A 27,759-nucleotide genomic window follows, 5' to 3' on the forward strand; every position below is an offset into this window, starting at 1 on the left:
AAATTTACTTATTAATATCGAACAACATAAATAAAATTAACTTACACATAATATAAACCTCACTTCATCTTATTGGCAAACAAAAAAATAAAACTTAATAATTTTGTGTACAAGTAAATCTTGATAATATAATAATTTGATTAAACATTATGCCTAACATTCTCCAATCATTTGAATTTATACTTAAAAAATTATTAAGAATATCAATAATTTAAAAGTTTAATATAATCCTAAAAATATTTAGAAATAAATACTTGATAACAATTATTCCAAAATTTGCTAACTTCGCAACACCATTAACCACATAGATATTTTCAACATCCAAAGATCCATGAGAATATTTTTTTTCATTGAGTGCAGCAATCCTATTAACTATTTCCCTGCAAAATGGAACAATGTGTTAAAATAGGAATATACAAACATATTTTACGCAAGACTCTTCATTGCCTAGAATAGTATAAGAAAACAAAGGTACAATCAAGGATACCTTATAATTTGTTTTTTGGAATCGTTGAGTAAAACAATAACAAACTTATGGCATTCGTTGAAGCATTAAAGTGACATTCCAAACTACCATTTTCGATCAAAAAAACTTCCAACATGCAATCAAATGAATGTGCCGCTAAAATCATCTCATTTCCCTTATATATATATATATATATATACATGCATGTGTTTCCACCATATTTCGTGCTGTGAAGGCTTTAGAAATAGTATAGTAATTATTCCCAAAACCCATTGCCATGGAGGCAAATTTGTCTATCATATATTAATTTATCTTGTTGTCGATGGCAAAATCTTTTAATCTTATTTAGTAAGTCGCACACCTTGAAAGAATACTTTATGATTATTGTTATTATCTGAAATGGATGTAATATATACATGCTAGATGAAAGAAATATAAGACCAATCAAGTCAAACAGTACGTGTACGGAAAACAAGATAACATATACATCTCATCTGACTTTTTAAAAAGAACAAGAAATTTCATATACTAAAATGGAATGCATGCATCATAATTCTTCACTCTAAAACATTAATCATGATATTCCATCAGAAACACATTGCTAAATTGAAACATAAAGAATGAAGTATTTGTTATGCAACTTGCAAGATAAAAGACCCCTAGAGCCCTACGTAATCATTGGCAGCAGAAGAAGGTACGACTACTACCTCCTCTGAAATGCTAACACACCTCCCATATGACATAGTTGTAAATACCAATACCAATGAGACTGCTGTAGTTAATAACAAAAACTAGATGAAACAGCCCAAAGCTAGCAATAAAGAGCTTAAAACATAAACAAGAAACCAAAAAGAAAGAAAAAAAAAGGCAAAGATCTAGACTGATTTGAAAAATTCCTTATAGAATTATCAGATCAAGAAGCATCAAGAAACCATCAACATCATGAATTGGTTCCATGAACCCACAGAATCACATCACAAGTAGCTAGAAGAAAACCTTAGAATTTGGAGCAGCAGTATGGACGAAAATACAAAATTGTTTATTCCCAATCATAACTAGATCTTCATTTTTTTTTTTTAAGAAAAAAAAGGGAGAGTTGGGGTTCAAATCCCTACCAGGAGAAATGAGAAATGATGTCAAAGAGAGGGTTATAAATTGTAATGAAATCCAATATGATTCAAATATTTCATATCCCTCCTTGTCCAAACAAAATGGGGCAATCAATTTGAGTGGAAGGTCCTTAGAAGTTAGAATTAGTCTCTTTTGTGTTACAAGAACTTTATATCAGAGTAGAAGCCACAAAAGGAGAATTATGAATTTATCTGATTGGATGTAAACTATATATATTATCATATAAATTCATTATCATATAAATAGTATGATCATACTGTTTATATGATTAATATCACCTTTAAAGACCCAAAAGGAGAATTAGGAATTTATTTACTATGTTTACAGCAGCAGCTTTTAAGCATGTAGGAATCCTTTACAGCTTCCCAACTACACAATGGTCATGCAACATGAACTAAGGCATCTTTTGCCTAGTAATAGAAGGCCCCATGACAAATACAAAACAGAGAGAAGAAGAAAGCTTAACATCATATTGGTTAAGTGGACACCTTATAATAAACAAGAATAATAATAGCAGAAACAACTTAGAAGCTGCTCATCATATTGCTGATATGATTAGCATTATTCCTTTAAAGATGGTTTTATTTTCCTGAGGCCGGATGCTGTAGAGCAAATGTTAAATGCGTATACAAATATGGATCAAAACTTTATACTGCTCCAACATGGACTTATAAAAACTATAATAGTAAAACAGTTCCCATTGCAGGAAAAGTAAGTAATCAATAGAAAGACCAGATTTTGATAATGAAAAGCATACTTTCTAATAAATGCTAAATATTATGCAAAGTGAAATGTATATATAAATTCAGGGCAAAGCTTTATATTGCTCCAACATGTACTTATAAAACTATAATAGAAAAACAGTTTTCATCGTGGGGAAAGTAAGTAATCAATACAAAGACCAGATTTCTAATATGAAAATAAACTTTTTTATAAATGCTGAATATTGTGCAAACTTCAAAAATTACACTGTATATTAACACGGAGATATATACATCAATCACAAATAGAGGGACACTGAGGATATGACTAATATCTTCTTTGGCTAAGAGTGACTCCCAAAGAGCCAAAAACATTCCTAGTTTTGAAACACCAGACCAAGATTTGCCGTCTCGGTACTAGACCCGTACCGGTGCCACACTAGCACAGTGTACGGAACAGAATTTTTTTGGCATGTCGAATGTTGATACACCGGCCATACTGAATACCGACACCAAGTCGGTACGGTATGCTACATACCGCCCGGTTCAGGCTGGCACGGCATAACACGCACTAGAAAGACCAATAGAACTAAACTTAACAACAGACAACATAAAGAGAATAAATGAGATTGGTGAGGCAGTACTACTGGAATACAAAATTACCAAAAATTAAATGAAATACTGCATAGGCAACAGTGAAACTGGAGCAATGCGAAACAAGGACCATGTCAGAAATAATTTACCTCGAACAGAGACCGCAATTCCGAATAATCCGCATGACGATTAATGTTCCGCACAAATAAAGTTCTTGAGGGATGCTCCCGATGTTCCCCAGCAGTAGTTCCAACATCATTTGAAGGCTGTACTGATTAATCCCATTACCAGTATAGCCATCAACAATACTTGCCTTTGACATCCCAATTTGTGAGGCTCTCTGTAGGATCAGAAACCAATACTACACCCCCTCCACTGCCAAAGAGATCAAACGTTTCCAATTCCTCCACATGACAAGGAAACCCACCAAGGTCAAAATCATCTATTATTCCAGCTAAATGCTCCTCTTCATCGTCAGGTAACAGGCTCCCAGTCCCTTGGAGGTCAAGATCCTCGACAGAATCCTTACCCTCAATCTTTTTACGCAACTTATTCACTTCAGAAGAAACCTCATCCATCGCTAAATAGCAACGCAAAGCACACAAAAAAACTATCAATCTAAGGTTGTTGGTCCTTAAAAATGGTAGAAATAAACAGCTGCATACATTGCTTGTGTGGAAGAACCGGTGAGGAGCTTCTTGACACCGACGGTGGTCATCGCCAAGAAAAGCAAGATTTAGGGAAGCGGATTTCCAAGGAAATCTAAAGACAAAAAAAAAAAAAAAAGATCGATTGCGTAGAGGCGATGATACCTTTGTAGTGAGCATCCGGCGGGGGCTTGCCGCCGGTGGACTTGCGAGCGGTCTGCTGCGTACGAGCCATCGGACGAGGACGAGAGTGCTAAGTCCATGGTTTCGGAAAGGGGAAATGCAACGATCTGGGGACGAGAGAAATGGGGAAGGGAGCGCGGGAAGACGTCGGAAGGGCTGATAAAAGGGGATTCTCGATCGATTGGAGAGGATCCGGTGGATGATATGTTTGAAGAATATCTGATCGTGATTGATTTAGTCTACTTTCGAGCTCCTTAAAAGCAATTGAACCTGGTGAGCCTTTAATAACTCGGGACATCAATAACTCTTGCCCATACAGCCCCCAACCCTCCAAGCTTCTTCAAAATCAACTTGGTGGCTGTGTTTGAATGGTGGCAAGAGGAGTAGCGTGAGCTTCGTAATTAGAGGCCCGAACTCTAAAATGGTGGCAGCCGAAAAATCTGATTTTTGACATCTCGGTCCCTGATGCGGGATAGAACTAAGAGCAATTTAGGGTGGTCTATGTCATGCTCAGCGTATGCTAAGACCGATGTTATCATGAAGGTAACTCAACCGCTGTGATCGGCTGAATTCAAAATTGTCCTGGCATAGCTGGAAAACAGCACCTCCTGTTTTGGAACATCTAGGGCATAGCTAGTGGTAACATTATCTTTAGCACGAAGTATGTTTTTAAGAAGGTCAACGGAACTAAGGACTGAGTGGCCTTCTTTGTAGCAAATCACTTTATGAGAGTTTTTTGGACCGGCGAGGAAGAGCTACCTCGGGCGCTTCGTGACTTATTATATGTTGACTTTTTTTTTTTAATGTATTCATATTGGATTAGCATGAGTCGTCTAGTGTAGCAAAAAAAAAAAAGCAATAGAACCATTTGGCAAATATCTCCAGAGTATATATGAATTTATCATATTCACCAAAAATTCCATGCGGTGAAGTCAAGTTAACAATATTATTAAGTAGTAGATTATATCAGCACACAACATCAATTGGAACATTATATGCAACAAATATGAAGCAGTGTTTACATACGAATTAAGCTATGTTTATATACGCAACCAAAAGGGTCCAAATGTAAATTAAAAGATGTCTGTTATATATAACTCGTGACCAAGTGACGCGCACCATCCATTGTAGCGGACAATAGGTAGGCATTGCTCAATTATAGACCATCCTATAGTACATAGATAATCCGTGATCTAGAAACGGTCCCTTTTAGTTCAACCTTGAATTTAAGAGGACTACCACTCAATGTGGTTATCTTATTATCTATAAGATTATATTTGGAAATTGCTATCTTATTATATATTATTATAATGACATGATGAAGAAATACAGCTGTTGTCCTACTCAGATACTATGTTAAATATCATAAATATGTTTAAAAGTAAAAAAAATATATATTATATTATACCTATATATAACCTACACAAATTTAATGATAAAAAATATATACATGTGTAATGCATGTGCCAGAAAGATCGTTTTAAGTCACTCCTTCGGGAGTTATGGGTAGCTGCCTCGCCGAGGACTAAAATCTCTCATTATATTATTCTCCTATCGTTGTGATTTTATGAGAAGCAGCTTCCTCTGATAAATGTCTTGGTATTGATCTCAGTCCAAACTCAATCTTACATTGAGCAAATCACACTGACTTGACAAACACCAATAGCCTTGGAGGGAGAATCAAGTAACCCGTTCAATCTTAATTCTAACATTCAAATCAAAATATCATTCTGTTATCATTGTCAGATCCGAATCACAGAATTATGACCCAAAAATAATAATTGCTGAACCAATACCAATCGGCGTATTTGTTTGATTCGTACTGATTTCTAGCCGGATCGAATTGAACGGTTCCATCCGGTATGCCTTTTGTACTAGCCGGTTCCGGCGCGATAATATTATAGTTTTTTTTTTTTTGGTCAAAACGGCATTTCATATCCAAAAAATCAAAATTGAGTACATCCTGCCAGATCAAAAGACAAAAGGCAGTGCAGCAAATGGGGAACGACTGCTAGACTGGTCCAGATGACCTCCCCGGAATGACGAGCCACATATGAGGCGACCCAGTCTGCAGCTCGGTTCACCTCACGATATACATGACCAATCTGGACAGCTGATAACTCCTGAACTAGTCTGCGTGTATCCCGAATCAAGGGGTGACCATCACCATATCTATCCACTCCCCGTATCCAGTCAATCACCGTGGCAGAGTCTCCCTCAATGCACAGTCTGTCGGCCCCCAACACACATCTCGCATATCGGATGCCCTCCCAGGCAGCTCGTAGCTCTGCCCCAACAACCGTCAAACCTGGCGTGCTCCGACCACCGGCTGCAATCAACCTACCATGCTGGTCCCTGATAACAAAGCCCACTCCTCCAGAAGCTCTATCCATGGCCATACCACCATCAAAATTCATCTTAAGATAACCAGGGGGTGGGGGTACCCAAGAAAGAGAAACATACCCAGTCGCTGCAGCAGCAAGAGAGGTACCCCAGATATCCCTAGCCAATAAAAATGAATTCGATGAGGTAATCGAAAAGACCTCCGCCGCCTGTGTCATAGCTCTGTCCACCACAAACCTCGGGGCCGACCCTCGCCCCTCAAACAAGCGTCCATTCCTATCCAGCCATATATGAAATGCCAAGTAAGCTGCCATAATCCCCTGTCGTACTGTACTAGGCCTCCTGGTGGAATCCCGCAAGAACTGTAACAAATCCTCCACTAACTCCCACCTCGGAAGTGAGAGCCCAGATAAGCTACTCCAAATCTGTACAGCCCTAGGGCACAGAAGTAAGACATGATGAATAGTCTCCTCGGTCTCCAGGCAAACCTCACAAAACTGTGTCATCCTCAAACCGCGCCTAACCAGAACACTCCTGGTCGGAAGGCAGCCCCAAGCCACCTTCCATAGGAAGAGCGCTACTCGAGGATGCAGCCTCAACCTCCATATCCAACCCACATCCCTCTGCCTATGAGGCGTCATACCAATCCGAGCATGAAGATCCCTGGCTCGGACTCCCGATCTGCCCGTCGGCTCCCAAATCAGTCTGTCCGGCTCCTCCCGCGATGGTACAGGTAATGCCATGACTCTCGCCGCTAACTGCTCTCCAAAGACCTCCCGTATCAGACCCTCGTGCCATCGTCCCTCTCCGGGATCAATCAGATCACATACCCTAAACCCCTGCAACCTCTCTACGTCCACCATCGTCGGCATCTGACTGATGGGGAGCTCCGTCACCCAGCTGTCCTCGAGTACATCAATGGATCGACCATCACCCACCGCCCATCTGATCGCCGACAGCACCATCGGACCTCTGGCACAGATCTCCCTCCAGATGGGGGACGAGTGGCGCCCAGCACGGGTGCCAATAAATAGTCTCCCATATTTGGCCCTCATCAAGGAGGACCACATACTGTCAGGCTCCAATAGAAATCTGGCTGCATGTCGCATCGCCAATGCCTCCTGTCTCAAAATCAAAGAAGTCACGCCCAAGCCCCCCTGCCTGATCGGCTGGCACACCACCTCCCACGCCATCAGATGAATGCCACCTCTGTCGCACCGCCTGCCCCATATAAAGTCTCTGATAAGCCTCTCAAGTGATCTCAATAACGCCACTGGGAGTATGGAGCTAGACATGAGGTAAATCGGAATGGAGCTCAAAACTGTCCGTGCCAAGGTAACCCTACCCATCATAGATAGAGTATGTGTCTGCCAACCCTCCAACCTGTGTCTGAAGCTAGTCTCTAGTGAAAGACAATCACCTCTGCGTAGTCGTCGACCCGTGATCGGAACTCCCAAGTATCTCAGGCCACTGTCCTGCTGCCTAACCCCCAAGATCACCAAAATAGCTGCCTTCACTTGTGGTTTGATCTTCGGGCTAAAATGTATCGTTGTCTTAGCAAAGTTGACTCGTTGTCCAGAAGCAGCACAATAATCAGAAACAATCGATCTAATCACCTGAGCAGCCTGCCTGGTCGCCTGGGCCAGGAGTAAACTATCATCTGCAAATAATAGATGGGATATCGGCCTGGTCCCCCGTGCCGGCCTATATGCCTCCAGCCGCTGAGAGTCCGAGGCACCCCGCAAGGCCCTAGAGAGAGAGTCGGCACACATAATGAAAAGTAAGGGAGATAGAGAACATCCCTGGCGAAGACCAACTGAGGACTCGAAGAAATCGGAAGGAGTCCCATTTACCAATATAGCAAAGGAAGGGCCCCTCACACATCCCATAACCCATCTAATCCATGTCTCATGAAAACCAAAGCTCTGTAGGGAATGCTAAACAAAGTCCCAACTCAATCTGTCATATGCCCGCTCCATGTCAAGTTTGATCCCCATTAAACTTCCCCGTCTAGGAGCCCTGCCAAGATCATACATAAACTCCTGGGCAATGAGCACATTATCAGTAATGCTCCGCCCGGCGACAAAAGCACCATGCTCTGGGCTGATGAGCCTGGGTAGTATATCTCTCAATCTCACAGCTAAAATCTTTGCCGTTGCCTTATACAATGTGGAGCACAAACTGATGGGGCGAAAGTGGCCCGGCTCAGTAGGGTCCTGTCTCTTGGGGATCAAAGCAACAAAGGTTCTCTGCCAATCAGATGACATCGCCGCCGTACGGAAGAACTGCTGGATAGCCTCAATCACATCCTGCCCGACTAGCATCCAATATCTACGAAAAAATACCGGAGGAAAACCATCCGGGCCGGGTGCCTTATCCCCCGCAAGGGACCATACTGCCTCCTGAATCTCTCTCCCGGAAACCGGCCTAATCAGCACCGAAGACTCCTCTGCCGAGACCCCCACCGAAGGCAAGGGTAGGTCTGTAGAAATCCCACTCCCTGTCTGCTCAGTCCACCTAGCTCTGAAGAACTGCTCCACCACCCGTATAATCCTGTCCGGCTCCTCTGTCAACTGACCATCCTCTCCCCTGATAACCCTGATCCTGTTCCTCTGCCTCCTGACTAGTGTAGATCGATGAAAGAATTTAGTATTTCGATCCCCTTCTAAAATCCATTGAACTCTTGATTTCTGCCTCCAAAATATCTCTTGTTGACGAAGAAGAGAATCATGCAAAGATAGAAGAGATCTAAGTTCTGTCATCTCCCCTGCCAATAACCCTCCCCTCAGAACCTCCTGAGACTGTAGTCTAGTGATAGCCTCCTCGATTTCCTCTATCCTTCTAAAAATGTTCCCAACCTCCTCCCTATTCCACCTCATCAATCGTCTCCTTGTCAGCTCCAACCTCCGAGAAACTCGATACATCGCATCACCCCTAACCGGCATACCCCATGCCTCACTCACTACATCCCAAGACCGGGGATAACAACACCAAAACTTCTCAAATCTGAAAGGATAACGGTGTGGAATAGGGATCTCCGTACTCACCAATATAGGGCTGTGATCCGAAGCAATCCTCGACAGATGCTTTACCCGATACTCTGGAAATTCCTGAATCCATTCAGCTGTAGCAAAAGCTCTGTCTAGTCTCTCCCAAACCCGAGCCGAGCCCTGTTGGTTGTTGCACCATGTATACCTTGGCCCCACAAAACCCAAATCAATCAATCCATTCCCAGAAATAAACTCTTGAAACTCCCTCACCTTCCTATTGTAACTGAAGTTCTTCCCCCCCATTTTTTCCTGTGGATCATCAATGCAGTTAAAATCACCTGCTATCAGCACTGGTGCTCCCTGATCAACCACCCTGGATGCCTCCTCCCACAATGTCCTCCGAACCCTGAAATCAGTGCTGGCGTAAACTGCTGCAAATATCCATGGCCGTCTACCCCCCTCAGATATCACCATAATAACTTCTTGATTACACATATTGAAGATGTCCAAATTGCCAAAATTTAATCTCCAAGTAACTATTATTCCACCCGATAGCCCAATGGAGTCCACTGCATAAAAACCCCAAGATCTCGGCACTGCTCTCCTAGCCTTCTGTAAACTACTACCGGACAAACGGGTCTCAAGCAAGACACATATCTCTGGACTATGCTGCTGAACTAATCTACGGAAAACCGGAGCAAAGGAAGGTTTCCCTGCCCCCCTGCAATTCCATAGTATGATCTTCATGAATCACTCGAGATAACGGCACAGCCCTCTTCCTTGGAGCCGTTCCCATGGCTAGCTGAAGAGCCTGCATCACAAATCACCTTCTCTGAACTTTTCTGCACAGAGGCCATTACCTGGAGCAGCAGCTGAACATGGCTGGAATCCCCCTGCACACTGTTCCTTTGTGCCATCCGGCACGCCTCATCCACAGTAACAGACCCCTTCACTATGGCCGATAGCTCCTCTGCCACCAGCTTGCCAACCTTACCTCCCATTGCCGTGGTCTGCGCCGCCACACCCTCCATCTCCGGCGACGGCGTACCTCCCCCAGCCTTATGCGTCGACGAATCTTCCGCGGAGTCGAGCCGAGAAGTCCCGCCCGGCTTAGTTTTTTCACCCTCTCGTCCTCCCCCAGCTACCAGCCCTGAACTGGATGTCCGGCCAGACTCCGGCGAAGTCGGTGGAGGGGAACTCCGACATCGCCGGCGACCCTTGCCTTCGAATCTCCGCAGCCCCTCTGCCGGGAGTTCCATGCCGTCGGATCTGTTGAGATACAGATCATCCACCACCATCAGACCAGAAGTCGGTCTCCTCACCCGTTTGAATGAGCTCAGGTCCACCCCCTTTAACCCGGGTGTAGCGGGCTGGACCCTATCGACCATAGGCGAGCTAACTCCAGCCCAATCCCGAGTCGGACTCTGGCTAACCCACTCCGGATGCTGCCCACAAGCCAGCTCACCAAATGGCTCGACCGCGTCACGATCCCCGACTTGGTTGGTTCGGCTCGACTCAGCCTGAGACAAAGATGCCCCACCGGGTCGACCCGCTCCGCCGGACGGGACCACCGAGGGAGCACCCGCATAGGATTTCCCGGATGCTTTCCGACGAGCAAATTTTGATGGTGTCTGCCAGCCGTCTCGATCCTCCGAGCTACTTGCAGCACCCTTTCCCTTCACCGCCGCTCTCATCTCCGAGCTCGGCGGCATCGCCGCTGAAGTCGACCCTCCACCAGACTCAGAAATCTTCTTCGGTCGGTTCCCTTCTTTCACCGGCCGAGGGGGACGAATTCTATGTGTGACCAGCCAAGGGCCATAAGGCATCGCCCCGGTTGTTCCCTTCCCCTTTTCCTTAACCTCCCCATTGCCTGGAGTTTCCATCGGGTTGATCCCATCCACCGTCGTTGCATCACCTAAAATCTCCACCGGTTCTGGCTCCATCGCTGCCGGTGGGCTCCGTCTACAATCCTCTTCCAAGTGACCCACCCGACCACACTTAAAGCAAAGGGATGGCAGATTTTCGTAGAGGAAATCCTGCCAAAACTTTGCTTCCACACCGTCCTTCCTACCCTTCACGAAGATACCAGGTCTCAGAGGCACCTTGAAGTCCAGTTCGATCTTCACTCGTGCAAAGCCCATCTTCTTCCTCTGGTCCGTGAACGAGTCCACCTCCAGCGGCTTCCCGGCCATCGCCGCCATCTTTAGAATGATCGGCGTCCGCCAAAACTCTAGGGGTAGCCTGGGCAGCCTCAACCATGCAACACCACTACCGATCTCATCCCTGCCAGGAACGAAATTTGGACGCCATCGTTCCATAGCATGGAGCTGTCCGGCCACCATCCATGGACCAAACCGCACCGCCGCCTCCCAGTGCTCCACACTAGCCAAGCGGAGGGTCATATAACCATCCATCATCATAAAGCTCTCGGGATCATAGTCAAGCTTCAGGGCACGGCGAACCTCCTTCGCGACCCATTCCGCTGGGATCTGTCTCCCCAAACTCCTCACCAAAACCGCCACATCCTTCCAGAAGCCCCTTGACTCCTCCAGCAATTCCTCCTCCACCTCCAGAATGTCAGGGAAGCGATTCTGTATCGAACCCAGCTCCTGCTCAGATATCTTGTGAGTGGTCCAAGCCTGGCGCCTCAACGTACCTCTAGTTACCTCCGCCCAGGTCGGGGCCCTCCCTCCTCCACCCTTTAGCACAGGCCTCGGACTCCCATCCTTCCCTGCCTGAGACGACGCCTTCCTCCCCTTCTCGAGGTTAGCCATCAATGCCGCCCACCCAGTTCGAGAGGATCACCCCCCCCCCAACAGTCACTCACCAGACGTATTATAGTTTCAGTTCCATCGGACCGGAACTATTTTGTATGGCCGAACTGGTCGGTGTCCGGACCGGTTCAGTGCGTGCTGAACCGGCCTGCCCAAAGCGCAAAGCTCGTCCGAAGGGCCTCCATCTTCTCCAATCGGAGGACCCAAACAAATCCGTCGGACGCCGCTGATGCAACCCTTCTCCCCCCATGCCCGTTTCTTTTCCTCTCTCAAACAGGTAGTGCCATACCGATACCGCAATACCATCCCCCAATCTCTCTCCCTCTCTCTTCTCTCCACACTGCAGCAACAAATCCATCTCCTTTATGTTTCTCGCAGGTGGAGGATCGATTGGCATCGGAGACGAAACGAACGAAACCTACGCCGGAGACCTGTCCATCATCAGACCCGCTCAGCTCTCCCATCTTCCTCGACTCCCCGGCCGGCCCCAGCTCCAGGCCGCCCCGCCTCCAGGAAAGCAGCAGCAGCCCTCCGCTCGACTTCTTCTCCAGTTCCAGTTCCCCATACCCACTAGATGATGCTGGCCGCGGCGGCGATGAAGACGGCGAGGCGGCGGACGACATCGAGCAGCTGATGTCTCTTCTGGGGCTGTCGGTAGGGGAATGCGCGGATGAAGGAGACGGCGGCGTGGGGAGTTGCTGTGACTGTAGCGGTGGCGGGGGGTTCTACTCCAAGGTCGCCGGGGTGAATGGCCCCAAATGCGAGAAAGAGAGGCGGAGACTGGATGGTTGGATTGACTACTACTACCGCGGAGGTGATGGCGGGGAGAGGAGAGAACCGGCGAGGTTGGCTCACCTGCTGCTGGCCAAGGCTGCCTACTTGGATTGGGGTCGGGAGGATGGTGAAGACGGCCTTGGGGCGATTGGGTTCCCGGACACCGTGAAGGAGTTTTTGGAACATGACCCACCTGAGAAGAAGTTGGGAGAACAAGGCACAGAGTTTTAGGATTCAGGATTGGTTGTTCTCATCTTCTTCTTGGCTTCCCTTTGAAGTTTAGATTGTGTCCAAGGTTACTTTGTAAGCTTGAGCTGGTTCTGGTTTTATACTTATTTTTCTACGTTTGGCAATTTGTGTTTCTGAGAAACTGTAGTTTAGGAGGGCAAATATTACCTGCAAGGTTGAGAGGACGCAGAAACGTTGAGGTTTGATAAAAGAGATTCAATATATAACCGTCTCAGAGCTTGAGATTCTCTGATACGCCTGCCTTTTGTTCTTCAAGAAACTACCGATGAGTTTAAAGGCTTCTCTCGGATGAAATGGATGCCCTTCATTCTTTCCTCGTGGTCATCATAAATTTCCAATGACCTTTTCCCAGGAAGCTAATTCATTGGCAATAGCATGGAAGCTTTATTATTCATTATCAAATAATAAAAAACCCTCCATCTAGAGGTTTTCAACCAACTTGCAAGATAGTCCAAACAATTTGTCTTTATGATGTGCTCAATTTATATAATGGACATTTCAAGAATTAGAATACTCGGAGCATCAGGAAGTGACAACAATCTCATATATATGACCTGATAGATCTGCGAGTTCTGTCAGTTGAACCCATGGGCTTACCAACATGATGGAGAATATGTATCCCACGGGGCGATGCGTTGACGTTAAATAATTTTTATCTTATTTCTGGGAAAAACAAAGCATGTATCAAGGCCATTAGCCCCTTTAATCTGTCTTTAACAAGAGATGATGAATGGTCATCCACAATAATACATAGATATGCGAACCACCAAGAGAATTTACATCCACGTCCCAAAGCACCCAACAAAAAACCACCTTTTTGGAATGAACAGCTCCATTCTTTCCCCATGAATGTGCTGAAGTTCATTGTCTGCTTAAGACTATAAAGAATTCTTTCCATGTACAGGACGACCAGTATCTTAAACCAAAAGATTCAAACTCTTCTTAAACATTCGGATCGCTACCTGTCATGACTGTTGATGCACTCGCTTGTTAGATAAAACATAAGCAGCTTAAGCTCAAATTGCTACTGAAAAATATAAATAAAATAGAGCACTGGTTTTATGGCATACCCATGGACTAGGAATGAGCAGAAGCACCGAGGATATACAGTATAAGCACATGGAAATAGTTACTCCGGCAATAAAATTTTGCAATAGTCGCTTGTTGTCTTTACTCGGGACAAAAGCTACCTTAAGTGAATTTGTGAGATCAAAGACCCTATATGATATCTGCAATATGAGCCATGTAAGAATATTTTGAATTTGAAATATCTCAACAATTATGCATATCCAGGGACGTTTACTTACAAAGAGATAAATTACAGATGTAAGCATGAAATTCAGCAGTGGGTAATTTGGAATGAAAGAAAGAAGCCATTTGGGCTGACCATTAGGCCTGCTTGACCTGCAGATTTGCAGCACAAAATCATTAGGATCCATTATTTCCTTGGACGCAACTGAAGGAAATTGTGACAGCGATTCCAAGTACTAGGCCAAAAAACATGTAAAGCAAAAGGTATGTACGTCAGCTGAAAGGTAGGTATGTCAGCTAAAATAGCTAGTAGATTTTTATCTCTTCAAGTTGTGAAGGCTAATGACTGTAATCTCAGTACAGCCAATCTTAGTTTAAGTGTTCAGAGTCTTTTAGCAATGAATTGATTGATATAATAAAGAACAAATCATAAAATGCTCATTCTAGTTTCTACATCTGTATGTGCCTAATTGAGCTGCAAGAAAAGGGGTACTTAATGCAATTCTCATGTGAGAACAAAAGATAATGAGGCCCTGGTCCTGTAACAAGTTGTAGGGCCAAGAAACTAAAGGACCTAAGTGCCAGGGCACAAGAGGATCATATATGAGATTCTACAACAAAAAAAGGAGCCCTTGAGCCTTTGTTGCCCTCCTCATTTGCTCTGCCATCTCCGACCTCATCACCTCCTCTGCTCACTTTCTTCTATCTGCCTGAACACACAAATTGCCCACTGTGGCCTCACCAAAGATTGCCGAATCAGCTGTACCATCCGGTTCGGGCCAAACCGAGCCGACCCGGTCTCTAACCGGATCAGTTTGTTTATGGAAAATGGTTCCAGCCCCTACGGGGCCAGAACTACAATAACATCGGCTGGAACGGACCGGTACTAGACATAACTGGACGAAACCGGACGGTTTCGTCCAGTTTGAACCGATACCGAACCAAACCGGTACCGGACCAAACCGGGCGCCGACTAGTACGACATCTGGTACCGGTTAGGCAATCCTTGGGCCTCACCCACCGCCCATTTTTCACCAAGTATATCGGCTGCCGCAGCAATCCTGCCTGCATCCTCCATCTGTTGCTCGCTGTCAGCCACCACAAAATCCAATATCTTCACCACTCCCCAGTGCCTCTGGATCAGAACACACCTATCTCGTCATCAAGGTCCAGCTATGATCCCAGGCATATGCCATTTCAAGAACAAGGACATGCTCGGCCTCTATGCCTCAATGTAGATGAGTGGTTGGGACTCTCCACAACCCTCCATGCTATTTCAGTCTTCCTATTTTTGCATCAGGGGCTTGAACTAGTGATCCAAAGTGCAGAAGCTAATTTTTAGTGACACAAGCTTATAAATGAACATGAACGGACAAACCCTAATTTCTTTGTTGCAAATGTATATTAGGCTTTGATTTTAGCATGCCACCTATTTGGATAAGAATCATGAATCAAGGATTTTATTTTAAAGCGATCGATATATATATATATATATATATATATATATATATATATATATATATATATATATATATATATTACAAACTGAGACCTATCTATCCATTCCCAAATATCATAAAAGGAATGAGTGAACTTGAAAAAGCAGAGGCATAGGTGCAGTAACATTGCCAGGTGGAGATTATCAATGAGTACATGAGTTGCAATTAAGTTAAAAATGAAGTCTTCAACTGGTCTCTCTGTCTTTCTCTCTCTAAAATATGTTGCTTGTAGTATCCACACACTCCTCCCCACCCCCCACCAACCCACAAAAGAAAAAAAAAACACCAACAAAAAAAAAAAAAAAAAACTCTCTCCACACAAGACCACTCAACTCTTTCTCTTTGTCAACCTCAAAATATCTTTAAAGGCACCAAGTCTTTCTCTTTTAATGGCATAATCCAGCGACCTGATTCAAATTGAATCATTTTCATTACAGGTCCTCTCAAATTGAGATCAAGAAGTTCAGGTTTCTTCTCATTCTGGGTCAGGTCATTATGACATGCTAACTAGTTAGGTTTGGCCTGAGACATCCCAAAAATCTGACCCGAACAACCTAAGATGCAAGACCACTTTGTGCCTCATGATCAAGAGGATTGTGAATACAGTGATAGCCTGATAGGTGCTGCCTCTATCGATATGAATATGTCAAGCATTGCATTTGTTTCATATTGCCTGGGTTCATATAGCCCTAAGAGTTTTTCACACACATACAGAGAAGAAAGAGAGGAGAGGGGGGGGGGGAAGAGACTTGGTTATACATGATATTATAAGGACAACAATATGAGATATGTATTCTGTTATATATCCAAACCAAATCAACAAGCAATAAAAAATTTCTATATCCATGCAAATCTGATTCATTTGTCCAATTATATCATGTAAGAAGACTAAACATTTTGTAAATGGCCATAACAAGTACAGAATGCAACTAGTAGAACATCAAAACATCAGCAGTTAACAGAATATAGATTATATACTTGAAAAAAAAGAATATAGATTAGGTCAAAGAACTATAATTAATTTGAAGATTATTGCTGTTATTTTATATATATGAATATATTTTTTATGCTGAATTCTGAGTAAAAACCAGAGAACGCATTAGGAAGTGCTGAACTTGAAGTATCAATACCTCAGCCATATATGAAACTGGGATATATAGGTTTCCAAGGTGATTTTGCCAAGCCACCTGAAAAAGAGGCCCATGTGATTTGTTAGGATGTTGGCTGAAACAATTTAGGCATCCTAGAATTTTACAGATGAAGAAATATTCACAGCAATTCAGGGAAGCAACTTACGCAAATAGAGTCAAAGAATAACTACGTAGCTGCTGTGTGAAATTTCGCAGACAAATGTAAATGCTGAAGTGTATAGAAACCAGATTTACAAATTAATAGACAGTTTATACATGATTTATGGCAGAAAATAGACAGAAAACTTTTGAAATGTATAAACTTCTAAATACGTACGTGATGGGGATCCATGAAGTGTAAGGATGAAACTTATTGTATGTAAGCTTGTCTAGCTTGTAGATATACTCATACCACAAATAACCAACCTACAAGAATAAAAGAAATCATCATTTTACGTGCCAGACTAACGAATAGATGCCAATACAACATCTGCCGCACAGGATCTTGTGACTCACCACCAAAGAAACAGAAACAATGATTGCTTTGATAGTCAGTCTCAGCTTGGTTTCTGATTCTTCTAATCTCTCCATCCATCTTTCAACCTATTTTGGAAGAGGATTGAAAAAGTAAGCAACTACAAGAAAAACCACTCACTAAAATATGCACATATATCTACATGTTGATCAAATACATATATACACATTCATTCAAGTAGGCACATGTGGTCATATATATGCATGAAGCATGCGAGTAAATATGTATAGACAAATGGCATATGATGCAAATATTATTGTTGATCCAGGTATAGGATAAGATCTTTAAAGAGATAAATCAATTTGTTGACAATATTATAACAGTGACTACATAACAAGCATCTAGGAAATTTACATTCGGATGGAAGTAAGCATATATCATTCCAATAATCCAGATATAGCGGTCAAGGCCAGATCTAAAGTGCCACTCATGCAAGAGAGGAAGATTTGCTTTCAAAGGATCTGCGTCTTTGTACCCTGCACCCAACAAACATTAGCAAATTTTGGATGATGAAAAATGAATTGATAGGTTAATCAATACTGACCTACTAGAAAAGTCAAAGGACTCCAAAGAAGATCAAAAACTCCTGGAACTTCCCAAATCAAAATCACCATCAAAAAACAGGAGATGATCTTCACAGCCATCACTGATCTGATCTCATTATATTTATTAAAAATGCCAAGTGTTCCATATACCATAAGGGTGAAAAGTGTGTGCATGGGACAGATATAATACAGCATGTAGTCATTGTTCAGAATAATGCAACAAAAGGCCACAAAGAAATTCAGGCGCCACATCATCTGCAAATGAATACATGATTCATTTCAAAATTAGTAAGATTAAAAACGACTATAGAAAAGGAATATCAATTTGCTAGATGAAGGCAATCTAAAGTGATGAAATAATCAGTAAGGCACCTGAGCAAACCGAGCAACGCTAAAATCCTTTCGTATGTAATAATAAGAGAAGTTCCCAAATCCAGTCATCCAAACATAAGCAGCAATAAACACGCGTATTGCATTATATAATTCTGTGGCGGCGAAGTAGTGGTACATCAAGAATAATACCTGGGAGAAGATGAGAGAGCAAATAATGAACACCTGAAATTTTTTCTTAGCAAAGAAACAGTCTGAGTGAAGTGCTATGAAGTCAGTTTTAGAGTGTATAAATTCACATCCATAATATACCTGCTGATGGGACCTTAGGGCTTTGAGGAATCGTGCAATCATCAAGAAGTTTAGATAAAACAAGAATATTCAATCTATTTGGAAGCTCACTGCTGTCAATCATTTTGTTATTTTATAAATACATCAGAATTACTACAAAACAAATTAGGCATATGAAAATATTAAATCTATTTAGCAGCTCATCTCTATCAATTAAAGACATCAGAATAACTACAAAACAAATAGTGCATAATCTAATTCTCTAACACTAGAGGTTGGGGGCTTAAAGGTCACAGTTTAAAGGGATATTTGGAGATTAGGATGCTTTAAGTAATAGAAATCCTTCCTTGAACAATTGGCAAGTGAAAAGCAGCATGAACCAATAAAGCAAAATCACATAACAAGAATTCACACTTTTCATTTTATTATTATTATTGGAGAGCAAGTATATTATAAGTGAACAAAGAATTTACTAAAATAGAACAATGTAGTGCTCAATTTGATCATTTATCATTCTAGTTGCTTTTATCATTTCTTGTAGAATCTTTTTACCCAGACACTGCTGATGATTACTATCATAAATTAGGAAGTATACATCACTTTATAATTGAACTATGCCACCATTAAGCTAAAATTTATGTAACTTAAAACATGCATTGTGCTTTGAGAAAGACAATTAAAAAGACAAAAGGCAAATCAGATAAAGAAATCACAAGGTACCAACCTGCATCCAACCTCTCCATTCCTCAGTTTGATGCCGATTTAAATAAAGTATGGATTTGCCAGAGAATGCTGATTTATCGTGGTGCTTCTTGAGAGAAGTCAAGGCTGAAGCTATGATAAGAAGGATGTACAGAAAAAGAAAAAGGTCACGGCTGTAACTCTGCAAAGGAAAGTGCCACATTATACCACCTGAACATATCCTATGTTTTTGAAAAACTGCTAAAATACAAGAATCGCTTATGATGCCAAAATATGAAAGAGATGAATTAAATTGACCGGAGCTCTAGATTTTCATTAGTAACAGTAGGATGTCCATGACTTTGTATTCTCTAAGCTAATTTTGTGAACTACAAGATAGAATATTACTGTTATCAGCTATAGTTACACAGGCAGCGGAAAAGCAGAAATAAAAGATTAACACAGCAAATAAGAAGAAAACTGGACCAAGTCAAGTTGCAGAAACCCTGTAAAAGTTAGCTTATGATGGTAAAGCTTACAATATTCTCATTGCTACAGCTGGTTAATCTAATGTTAGAATTACATGATAAACATAAAACTGATACAATAAGGGCCTGTTTAGCTATTCCTACAGAATTGGACTGAAAATCCTGTAGGATTCATGAATTGGGAAAGAAAAAAAAAGACTGCAATAGATCTTTTTTCTTTCTGCAGCCCAAAGGCTAGGACTGGGCTGGGTTTGGACAAACTCTTAGAAAATGCAAGCTAGATGGGCCAACAAGCTCAATTCCTGCAGGATTTTCAGCCCAATACTATAGGAATATCCTAACAGGCCCTAAATAGAGACTTCTACAAGATCCAAGCATCCACTCTCCTAAAGCTAAATAAAAGCAAGTTATGAGTGAGTGCAACTAAATTGCTTCTTTTAGTTTGTTTTCCCATATCAGCATATAGACCTTTCCTCCTCTCCAATTATGAATGCTTGACTACTATAAAAATGAAATAAAGAAGGCACATTATTTATATGAAGTTTCAGTCAAAAAAAAACTATATTCATGATCTTCAATGTCTCTCCAAGCTTGTATTGATACTCTATGTGTATGTTTTGCCAGAGTAATGAATATAAGTACTTGTCATATTTGCCCAAAAATGCATACAGGAGTTCACTATATAATAAAGCATGAAATTTCTGCAGATATATTCTAAACAAGTTCTAGAAATTGATAAATAAGTGGAACAGCAAGGGCTTGTCTGCCAAGGTTAGAAAAGATGGATCTGGGTCAAAAACCGTTCAATGCTTCTACTGTTCCCTGGTATCCACGTTGTGAACTCCTCTACAATAGCATGGAAGGAAGTTGCAAAAAAGGATTTGCAATATAAGGATTCGCAAGGAACGTGGCATTATTTGGATATATATGATGGGTTTTGGCAAGACTTCCACAAAATTTAAGTAACTATCGAACTCAGAAAACCCAAAACATAAACTGACACAAGATGCCACCTTTAACAGTCCCAACAAGGATTTGTCCTTCTTCTGCTCCACTATCTACCTAATGACTTCCACAAGATCCATTTCTTTTTTTCTTCACCTTGGGCTCAAAGATTCAAATATTCAACTAAATGGTATTGGTAGCAGGTACATCCTGAAAGGTATAATTGCCTGATCTCCCTGATCAACCTACTTAAGATGTAAGAACTATGATTGATCATGGTTTCCCCTTGAACATTTGTTGGATACACTCTTTTATTATTATTTCACTTAGCCCCTATCTCTACAAAACTTGACACTTCCTTACTGTATGACTAGACCTTACTTGCGTAGCATGCCACTTAAGGTTATCTCAGAGGAGTGGTATGTTTAATTGTAACAGTGGGCTTTCTTCACAAGGTCCACACCAAAGCATTAAAAAAGATGCAGTTTTCAGGCTATGAAATACCAAAATGTGAAGTTGTTAGCGGACCAAGCTGGTAAAGTCTCTTCGTGGTTGTACCAAGAGACTGAGTACGAATCCAGCCTTCACCAGGGTTTTAGGGCATTCAGGGAGGGCTACCCCCATTATATAGCCCATTGCCTGCTTGCCTCTTCTAACAAGAAAAAAAAGAGAGGCCAAAATGTGGATAAGTGCAAGTGGAGTTGACATAGATATCTACTGTAATGACTGTCACATGTACGCGCAGAAAAGGAAGAAAAATTATGTATACAGCCAAATCAAACAAGGGCATATTTAGGATCAATTCCCTGTCACCGTTTAGAATCACTGGCAAAAGTACAACACTAGATCATTGAGAAATATTACTTTCAAAATAGAATTTCTCTTCAACAAAATTACATTGCCATGATAGATATGGCTATCAGACAAGAGTTCAATATCATTGAATCTGTATCAGGAAGCATTAGAAGAACAAATTGTGGCTTTATCATTTGATTTCTTATGGGTGATGGTAAGCTTTATCATCTGTAATCCAGCCATCACAAGCAAAATGTTATTTATCATACTAAAATCACTGACTAAAGAACACACCTTTCTTGATTCTGAGAACATATTAGTCCGATCGCATAAGTAGAAGTAAACTAGAATTGCACCGAATTCCAACCTGCATGGTTGTATAGTTTAGACCAGGAAGCCAGGGAAATGAATTGTTTAGTATTTTTCCTGCGATGCTAAATAATCTTACATGGCTTTCAATAATGCTCGATTCTCAAGGAAAAATGATTCGTCCCTTCTTATGAACCTTCAATACATATCACCAGAAATTATAAGCCACAAATGTTTGATAGATCATTTATATTAGAAGCTGATACTCTTCTATATATTATGAAGTAACCTGATTAAATTTGCTCGGACAGATGAATTCTGAAATTTTGCAGATGCTGATTTTGAAAGGCCTCCTTCAAGCAAGACAGCCCGATCATCTTCCTTGACTGTTTCATTTCCTAACTCTTCCAGATTGACATCTGAGTGTCTGCAAACCGGAAAGAAATGAATTACTGAGAGGCATAGAATCATCACAGCCATCTGGTGGTATAACTAGAGCATGACATTTGCATGACAATGTAAACCACATCGGCACTGATTTGCTTGATCCTGTATGATTCATGTCATACATGAGCAAAAGAAATAGAAACCCATCACCCTGGTACAATTTGCCTGCAGTATTTCTTTTTCTTTTTGCAATATATGCTCTAAGCTCTGATTCAACTGGTTAGATATCTAATCTTCTTACATTATTGTTGGTGAGCTATGTAGCAACACTATTGCTGACTAATTTATACAGACCAAAAGAGACAGTACTCATGATTAGCAAAGGTTGTAGAAGGTCTTTTAAAATTAATAGACTGATCTTGGCTACAAAGTTGGACTCACAAAAAATATATACATGTTGCTAACTGTAAAAAACACAAATGAAAAGGTACATGAAACTTTCCACCATCATGCAGAAGAGCAATGCAGATATGTACATCAAATTTATAAAAAAACTATTTGCTTGTCCCTTGTACATTATGAATGCATTTCAAAAGATTTAAGAACATAATCATGATCAATAATCTCAATTTTGTAATAAACATCTTACACTTTTGAAGGAGAAGATGATTTCTTGTACTCAAGTATCTCTGCATATACCCATGAAACAAACACAAGAGTGAAGCCAAGGAAAAAAGAAACCTGCACAATAACAAAATGTCACTGCTAATGACTCAAATGACAGCATATTCATACAGAAGATAAAAATAAGCATAGCAAAGGCATCTCTTACATCTATCAAGATTTTTGCAGTGGAAAGCTAATAGTTACAGCATATGCAAGATCGGAAACTTCAAAAATGTCCGGTGCAGTGACAGCCTGACCATTTAGGAGATATTTGGATGACCAACTACCTTTGCGAATTAATATACCATGCTGTGGTGGGAAAGCAATAAAGTCAAGCCTTCCATTCAGACAAGGAGATGAGGTGGAGGAAGAGAGAAATTGGGGAAGTGGGAGAGTTCACTTACACACTACAGCTCATCTTATAGTTGAATTGCAATATCACATATACGACATAGTTGGAGGCTCTAAGTTAAATTTAGATAGTAAACCAGCAAGCCCTACAGCACAGAATAACTGCTTCTCCAGTCCCCAATTGCTGAAATACTGATGAAACATTTTGGTCCGCTGAAAAACTGATGAAACATTTTGGTCCAGGCCTGAGCTGTACTCAATTTTTAAAATCTTGCCTAAAGGAGATTCTTAGTTTGTGGTGAACCACACCAACCACCTCTTTCTTTCAAGTCTTTGACGTATTCTATAAGGCTCCTTCTCCATTTTCCAACTTTAATTGCTCCTTTTTATTTAGCAAAAACTTTAGTTGCTCTTTTTCCTCCCTGTAGCCAATGGTCGTTGAAATAATAAGTACATGTGAAGGTCCCTGTATGCAAGACTTACTTTGTAGCTAGCCAATCCACCAGATTGGCTTCTCTTGGTATATATGATACATGAAGATAATGAAATTGCTGGAGTAGACCACAAGCCTCTTGGATGTTGATCTACATTTGGGCGGCCAAGGGAACTCTAATGAATATACAAACAATATTAAGAGGGTCTACTGTATTCTATATCTTCTCCAACAGTAGTGTTTTTAGCCACATCTTTTCAAACTTATAAAGTTTGGGGTCCCCATCATCCCCACATACGTCCAAAACAATAAGAAAATGGTCAGATACAAGTCTTGCTGAGCCTAACAGTACAAAGGCAATGACCTGAATCAAGGAAAAACTTTATTTAAAAATTACTTCAGTTAAAACTTTTTAATGGATATGTCATATGTGCAGGTCCAACAGATCTTTTCATCTAGCAAAGATGACTCTTTTTAATCTAAAATATATATTCATGGAGCAGAATTGTGATATATAATTGGTACCCTATATGCTGTTTTTTAATCATTGATTTTTGTTTAAAAAAATCCAAATTTACTGAATTTAGCTAAATTTTGGACGAAACATCTTAGCCAAAGGCTGGGTGAAGCACTGATGATGAAATCCTAAACCCTTGGAGAAGCATGCTAATGTTCTGCATGGATCACAATTCATTCTAAATGCAGGATTGGAAGAGCCCACCATGGCCAAAATACAGAGCAAATCACATAATCGGTCTGAATTTAAATTTGAATCTGTTATGCTATGTCTTTAGTATTTTCACCCTAAAGACATATGTAACGATACACATTGTAATGGCCACTGCAAGAGATAGATTCCATAGTTCATATAAATGAACAATGTCAGAGTAACAAGAAAGAAGGAATACCATTCTAAACAAAACAGTTTGCAATATTGTGTATATCTGACAATATCATCGCTAAGTTATCCGTAACTTATGTATTTGAACTGAAATAGACGAGCAATCCACATATGACAGTGCTCACAAATCCTATTTATTTTATTCAGATTGTTAACTCAAAGGTAGAGGTTCTTGGCCTTTAAGCGTGACTATGAATGAAATGGAATACTTGCAATGAAACCCTTGTTTTCTTCTTTTTATACTTGTGAAATAACTGCAAATGAATGAAATTTTGTGCATAAAAAAATCTATCTTTTTCTATTATGCCAATTATTTTAGTAAAAAATAAAAAATAGTAATTATTATGCCAGTTATTTTAATCTAGTACACACAAATTTGGATTTTTCCATTTTTATTTTAATTGTCTAAATCAAAAATCACGAAGATATATTGCCTTTTACATAATTGATCATCAAATGGTTCCAACTCGAAAATCATGAATGAGAAGAAGGCAAGGAGATAATTTGTGCAGATTTTGCAATCTCTGTTTGGGGACTACAATTACCTGTTTATTTACTGTTCTCACACCAGAGAAATTTATCAGCATTATATCACTGTTTTTCAAGATTAAAGACTAGTCAAAATGAGTCCTTTCAAGATTAAGGGTTCCCCCCGATTTTATATTAGACAGGAGCTTTCGGAAGTCATTTCATTGGTTACACAGAAAGATAAAATGAATCCTGTAATCCCGTTATCAAATGGCAGGAAGAACACCTACCTCCTCTTTTTGTGGTCCTAAACAGGTGGCATCTCTAGGCATGGACCTTTCAAGATCATGTTACTATTATATCACATTTAAAGAGAACATCATAGGTCAATCTACTCAAGCCAAATCATGAGCACCTAACTCAGGTGCTGGATACTTCCTTCTTTATTTTGTCACATACCCCTCTGCTATAGAGTTTCCTCCCACCTGCTGAATGGAAGATAGATTCTTTCTGATTCTTTTTTTTTTTCGCGCCGCGGGGTGGGGGGGGGGTCTCCCGACTCTTTCTTTTGATCAAATTGTTACCACAATCCGACCTTGATTCAACAAAGACGATTTTGTTTTTCTGGGTAGTTTTCCGATTCTTTGTTCAGGTGGAGCTTCCAAGTCTTTCTTTTGATGAAATTGTTAGTTCGATCCATCATCGATTCAAAGAAAGAAAGAAAGAAAATCCAACACAATGTTTTCCCCGTGAAAGTCCAAGAAAAACAATCATAGCGAGCACTAGGGCTAAAACTCAACACAGTGGCATAAAAAACCAACCAAAACCTGTCCCAAATTCAACAAAAATCAATATATTGAGACAAAATATGAAGAAACGTAGCGAAGAATGAAACGCACACCTGCCCAGGACTCCAAGGCCCAGATTCCCCCATCTTCCTTCCTCTGATAGAGAGAAAAAAACCAAGAACCAGACGAAAGAGAAACAAGAGCTTCTCAGACGAACACCATAAAGCGGGAGACAATTAAAATCCCAGAAACGCGATACCAGGGCAGAGACTGACCGACCCACCCAGGATTACCTCAAACCAAGCAAAGATCCGATCTCCTCTCTCTCTCTCTCTCTATTCTGCCATCTTTCTTGTCCTTTTCTTGGAGAAATATTAGCCTCGGGTGGGGGAGAGAGGATTTAAGCCACGATAAGGGAGGAGGAGGAGATCTGAAGCCAAGGTCAAGCGGGTGGGAGAGACGTCGGAAGGGCGGTCGCTGTCGCGGAGGGAAGGGGGAGGAGGAGCGGGTGGGGGGGTGGTTGTGCTTGCCGCTTCCTGGTTCGCCGGTCCTCGTCCTGGCGAGCAATGGAAACGTTCCGGTAGGTAGTTAAATCCTTCATTCCTACTCAATCCTTTGTCCGATTTGGTTTTTCTAAATATCCTTTTTATCATGATTACACTGATTGGGTACTCATTTAAGGCTCGGACACCTCTCAACTTGGTACCCGAACCGGAAACGATTGGTTCTCCAACCACAGCCGTTCATGATTGACACCACGGCTACGATTAAACGGACAACCACCAAAACGTACAGTATCGCGCGGACGGGACTCATCTGATCGTAGCCGTAGAACTCATCATGGACGGTTGTAATCGGATAAACCGGCCAAGTTTCAAACTTGGGAGAATCACCACTCATTAGTTATCTTTGCAAACAAAAATCTCGATTCTCAGCAAATATTTTATATTTTACAAACTTATAAAAAGCAAACAATTAAATCATGAAAAATTGGATATTCTTTGTTATCTTGAAAGTTAATTATATATATTGTTGGCAGAAAAAGAAATTTTTGGAAGGTGAATGGAACAGTTACAACATCTTTTTATAGCTTGTCTTAATAATAAATTATATTATATCTTGGTCTCTAATTATCATAAAATTTTTAAATAAAAATTTAAAAATAGACCATAGAAAATTTTTAAGCATCAAATAAGTTATGTCAAAAAATCGTAGTTTAGGTAAATACGAACCAATACTGCCATAATGCTAGGATCCTAACTTTTTTTCTCTAACAAAGTTGGTTTTGTGATGGAAAGTATAATCTTATATGCATACTTAGTGGAGCTAGCAGATTAATGTCTGTATCGCGTGATACAAATAAAAGTCTTCTAATTTTATTTTTCAAATATGATACCAAACATTTTGAAATAGCATGCACCATATGAGGCACCTAAAAGAAATGACACCAAGCTTGTTGGACTAAGAATTTAGCTACAAACGATAATACCACTAACATTCCAATTCATTTAAAAATTAATGTGTGGCAGAGGGCGCCCATTTTCCTGCCGCAGGGTGCAGAGTTGGCAGGGGATTTGCTAGACCACTTGAGGATGATGGCAGGAAGACTGGAGACTTTGGATAGAGGCATCATCCATGCTTATATAGCGTATCACATCTAACTAGACAGGAATACCCGCATCTTTGATGGTAGGAGAGCATCTCCGAAAGCTGTGGTGGATAGAGCCATCCGTCATACGACAGAGATTATCGCCGCTACCCGAGCACAGTCGCCAGAGTGGGCTAGAAACATCTGGGGCTCTCATTTTCGCTGCTACAGCGCCCCGAGTTACTCTTGTTTCTTGGGAGCCCCCACCCTCTGACCATCTCAAGGTGAACTTTGATGGTAGCGCATTAGCGAGAGGAGATAAAGGAGGGATGGAGTTTGTGATCCGGGATCACGACTCTAGGTTGATTGTGGCAGGCAGAAGGCGCACCTATGACTTGACCGCTATTAGAGCGGAGCTTAGAGCAGCGTGAGAGGGAGTCACCTATGCGAGAAGGATCATAGGCCAGACTGCATCATCTTGGAGAGAAACTTGACTACGGTGACTGAGTGAATTCATGACGTCGGG

The 27,759-nt window shown here is 41.3% G+C and overlaps 3 protein-coding genes across 5 annotated transcripts; 1 reads left to right on the forward strand and 2 right to left on the reverse strand.

Moving 5' to 3' along the window:
• Positions 1-264: 264 nt before the first annotated feature.
• Positions 265-4,065, reverse strand: LOC120111787 (protein MEI2-like 2). The gene is made up of 3 exons (XM_088722183.2): positions 3,705-4,065; positions 3,042-3,472; positions 265-380 (listed from the first exon to the last, which is right to left on the reverse strand). Exons 1-2 carry the CDS (start codon positions 3,772-3,774, stop codon positions 3,192-3,194), a joined length of 351 nt encoding a protein of 116 aa, XP_088578309.2. The 5' UTR covers positions 3,775-4,065; the 3' UTR covers positions 265-380; positions 3,042-3,191.
• A 7,866-nt stretch (positions 4,066-11,931) lies between these two features.
• On the forward strand, positions 11,932-12,971 carry LOC103703355 (uncharacterized). Its single transcript, XM_008786181.6, has 2 exons — positions 11,932-12,106; positions 12,208-12,971. The coding sequence occupies exons 1-2, from the start codon at positions 12,059-12,061 to the stop codon at positions 12,832-12,834; spliced, it is 675 nt and encodes a 224-aa protein (XP_008784403.4). The 5' UTR covers positions 11,932-12,058; the 3' UTR covers positions 12,835-12,971.
• Positions 12,972-13,487: 516 nt separating this feature from the next.
• Positions 13,488-26,296, reverse strand: LOC103703356 (protein REDUCED WALL ACETYLATION 1-like). Of its 3 annotated transcripts, XM_088722186.2 has the most exons (19): positions 25,939-26,271; positions 25,759-25,801; positions 23,109-23,477; positions 22,871-23,013; positions 22,688-22,779; positions 21,941-22,078; positions 21,791-21,847; positions 21,637-21,709; positions 19,158-19,316; positions 18,185-18,334; positions 17,812-18,067; positions 17,622-17,743; positions 17,249-17,335; positions 17,070-17,158; positions 16,899-16,961; positions 16,733-16,789; positions 14,160-14,256; positions 13,923-14,081; positions 13,488-13,823 (listed from the first exon to the last, which is right to left on the reverse strand). In XM_088722186.2, coding segments are annotated over exons 7-19 (1,320 nt in total). In that variant the 5' UTR covers positions 21,793-21,847; positions 21,941-22,078; positions 22,688-22,779; positions 22,871-23,013; positions 23,109-23,477; positions 25,759-25,801; positions 25,939-26,271; the 3' UTR covers positions 13,488-13,817. The 3 variants fall into 3 exon arrangements, with proteins under 3 accessions (XP_088578312.1, XP_088578310.1, XP_089786967.1); XM_088722184.2 differs by lacking the exons at positions 22,871-23,013; positions 23,109-23,477 and having other exon boundaries at positions 25,939-26,296; XM_089930841.1 differs by having other exon boundaries at positions 22,871-24,823; positions 25,343-26,206.
• Between the last annotated feature and the right edge of the window lie 1,463 nt (positions 26,297-27,759).

The sequence above is a fragment of the Phoenix dactylifera genome, chromosome 5 (assembly GCF_051530095.1).
Source record: "Phoenix dactylifera cultivar Ajwa chromosome 5, Ajwa_hap1_PhDact_Kaust_v1.1, whole genome shotgun sequence".
Classification (NCBI taxonomy): domain Eukaryota; kingdom Viridiplantae; phylum Streptophyta; class Magnoliopsida; order Arecales; family Arecaceae; genus Phoenix; species Phoenix dactylifera.

Excerpts from the sequence above, each read along its gene's own strand:
- LOC120111787 (XM_088722183.2), bottom strand. The coding sequence starts at position 3,774 with ATGGCTCGTACGCAGCAGACCGCTCGCAAGTCCACCGGCGGCAAGCCC. Across the intron at positions 3,473-3,704 it reads GCCGGATGCTCACTACAAAG|CGATGGATGAGGTTTCTTCT; the intron begins GTATCATCGCCT and ends GTTGCTATTTAG.
- LOC103703355 (XM_008786181.6), top strand. The coding sequence starts at position 12,059 with ATGCAACCCTTCTCCCCCCATGCCCGTTTCTTTTCCTCTCTCAAACAG. Across the intron at positions 12,107-12,207 it reads TCTTTTCCTCTCTCAAACAG|GTGGAGGATCGATTGGCATC; the intron begins GTAGTGCCATAC and ends TGTTTCTCGCAG.
- LOC103703356 (XM_088722184.2), bottom strand. The coding sequence starts at position 25,791 with ATGGGGGAATCTGGGCCTTGGAGTCCTGGGCAG. Across the intron at positions 21,710-21,790 it reads CGAGCATTATTGAAAGCCAT|GTTGGAATTCGGTGCAATTC; the intron begins GTAAGATTATTT and ends ACAACCATGCAG. Across the intron at positions 14,082-14,159 it reads CATCTGTAATTTATCTCTTT|ATATCATATAGGGTCTTTGA; the intron begins GTAAGTAAACGT and ends CTCATATTGCAG.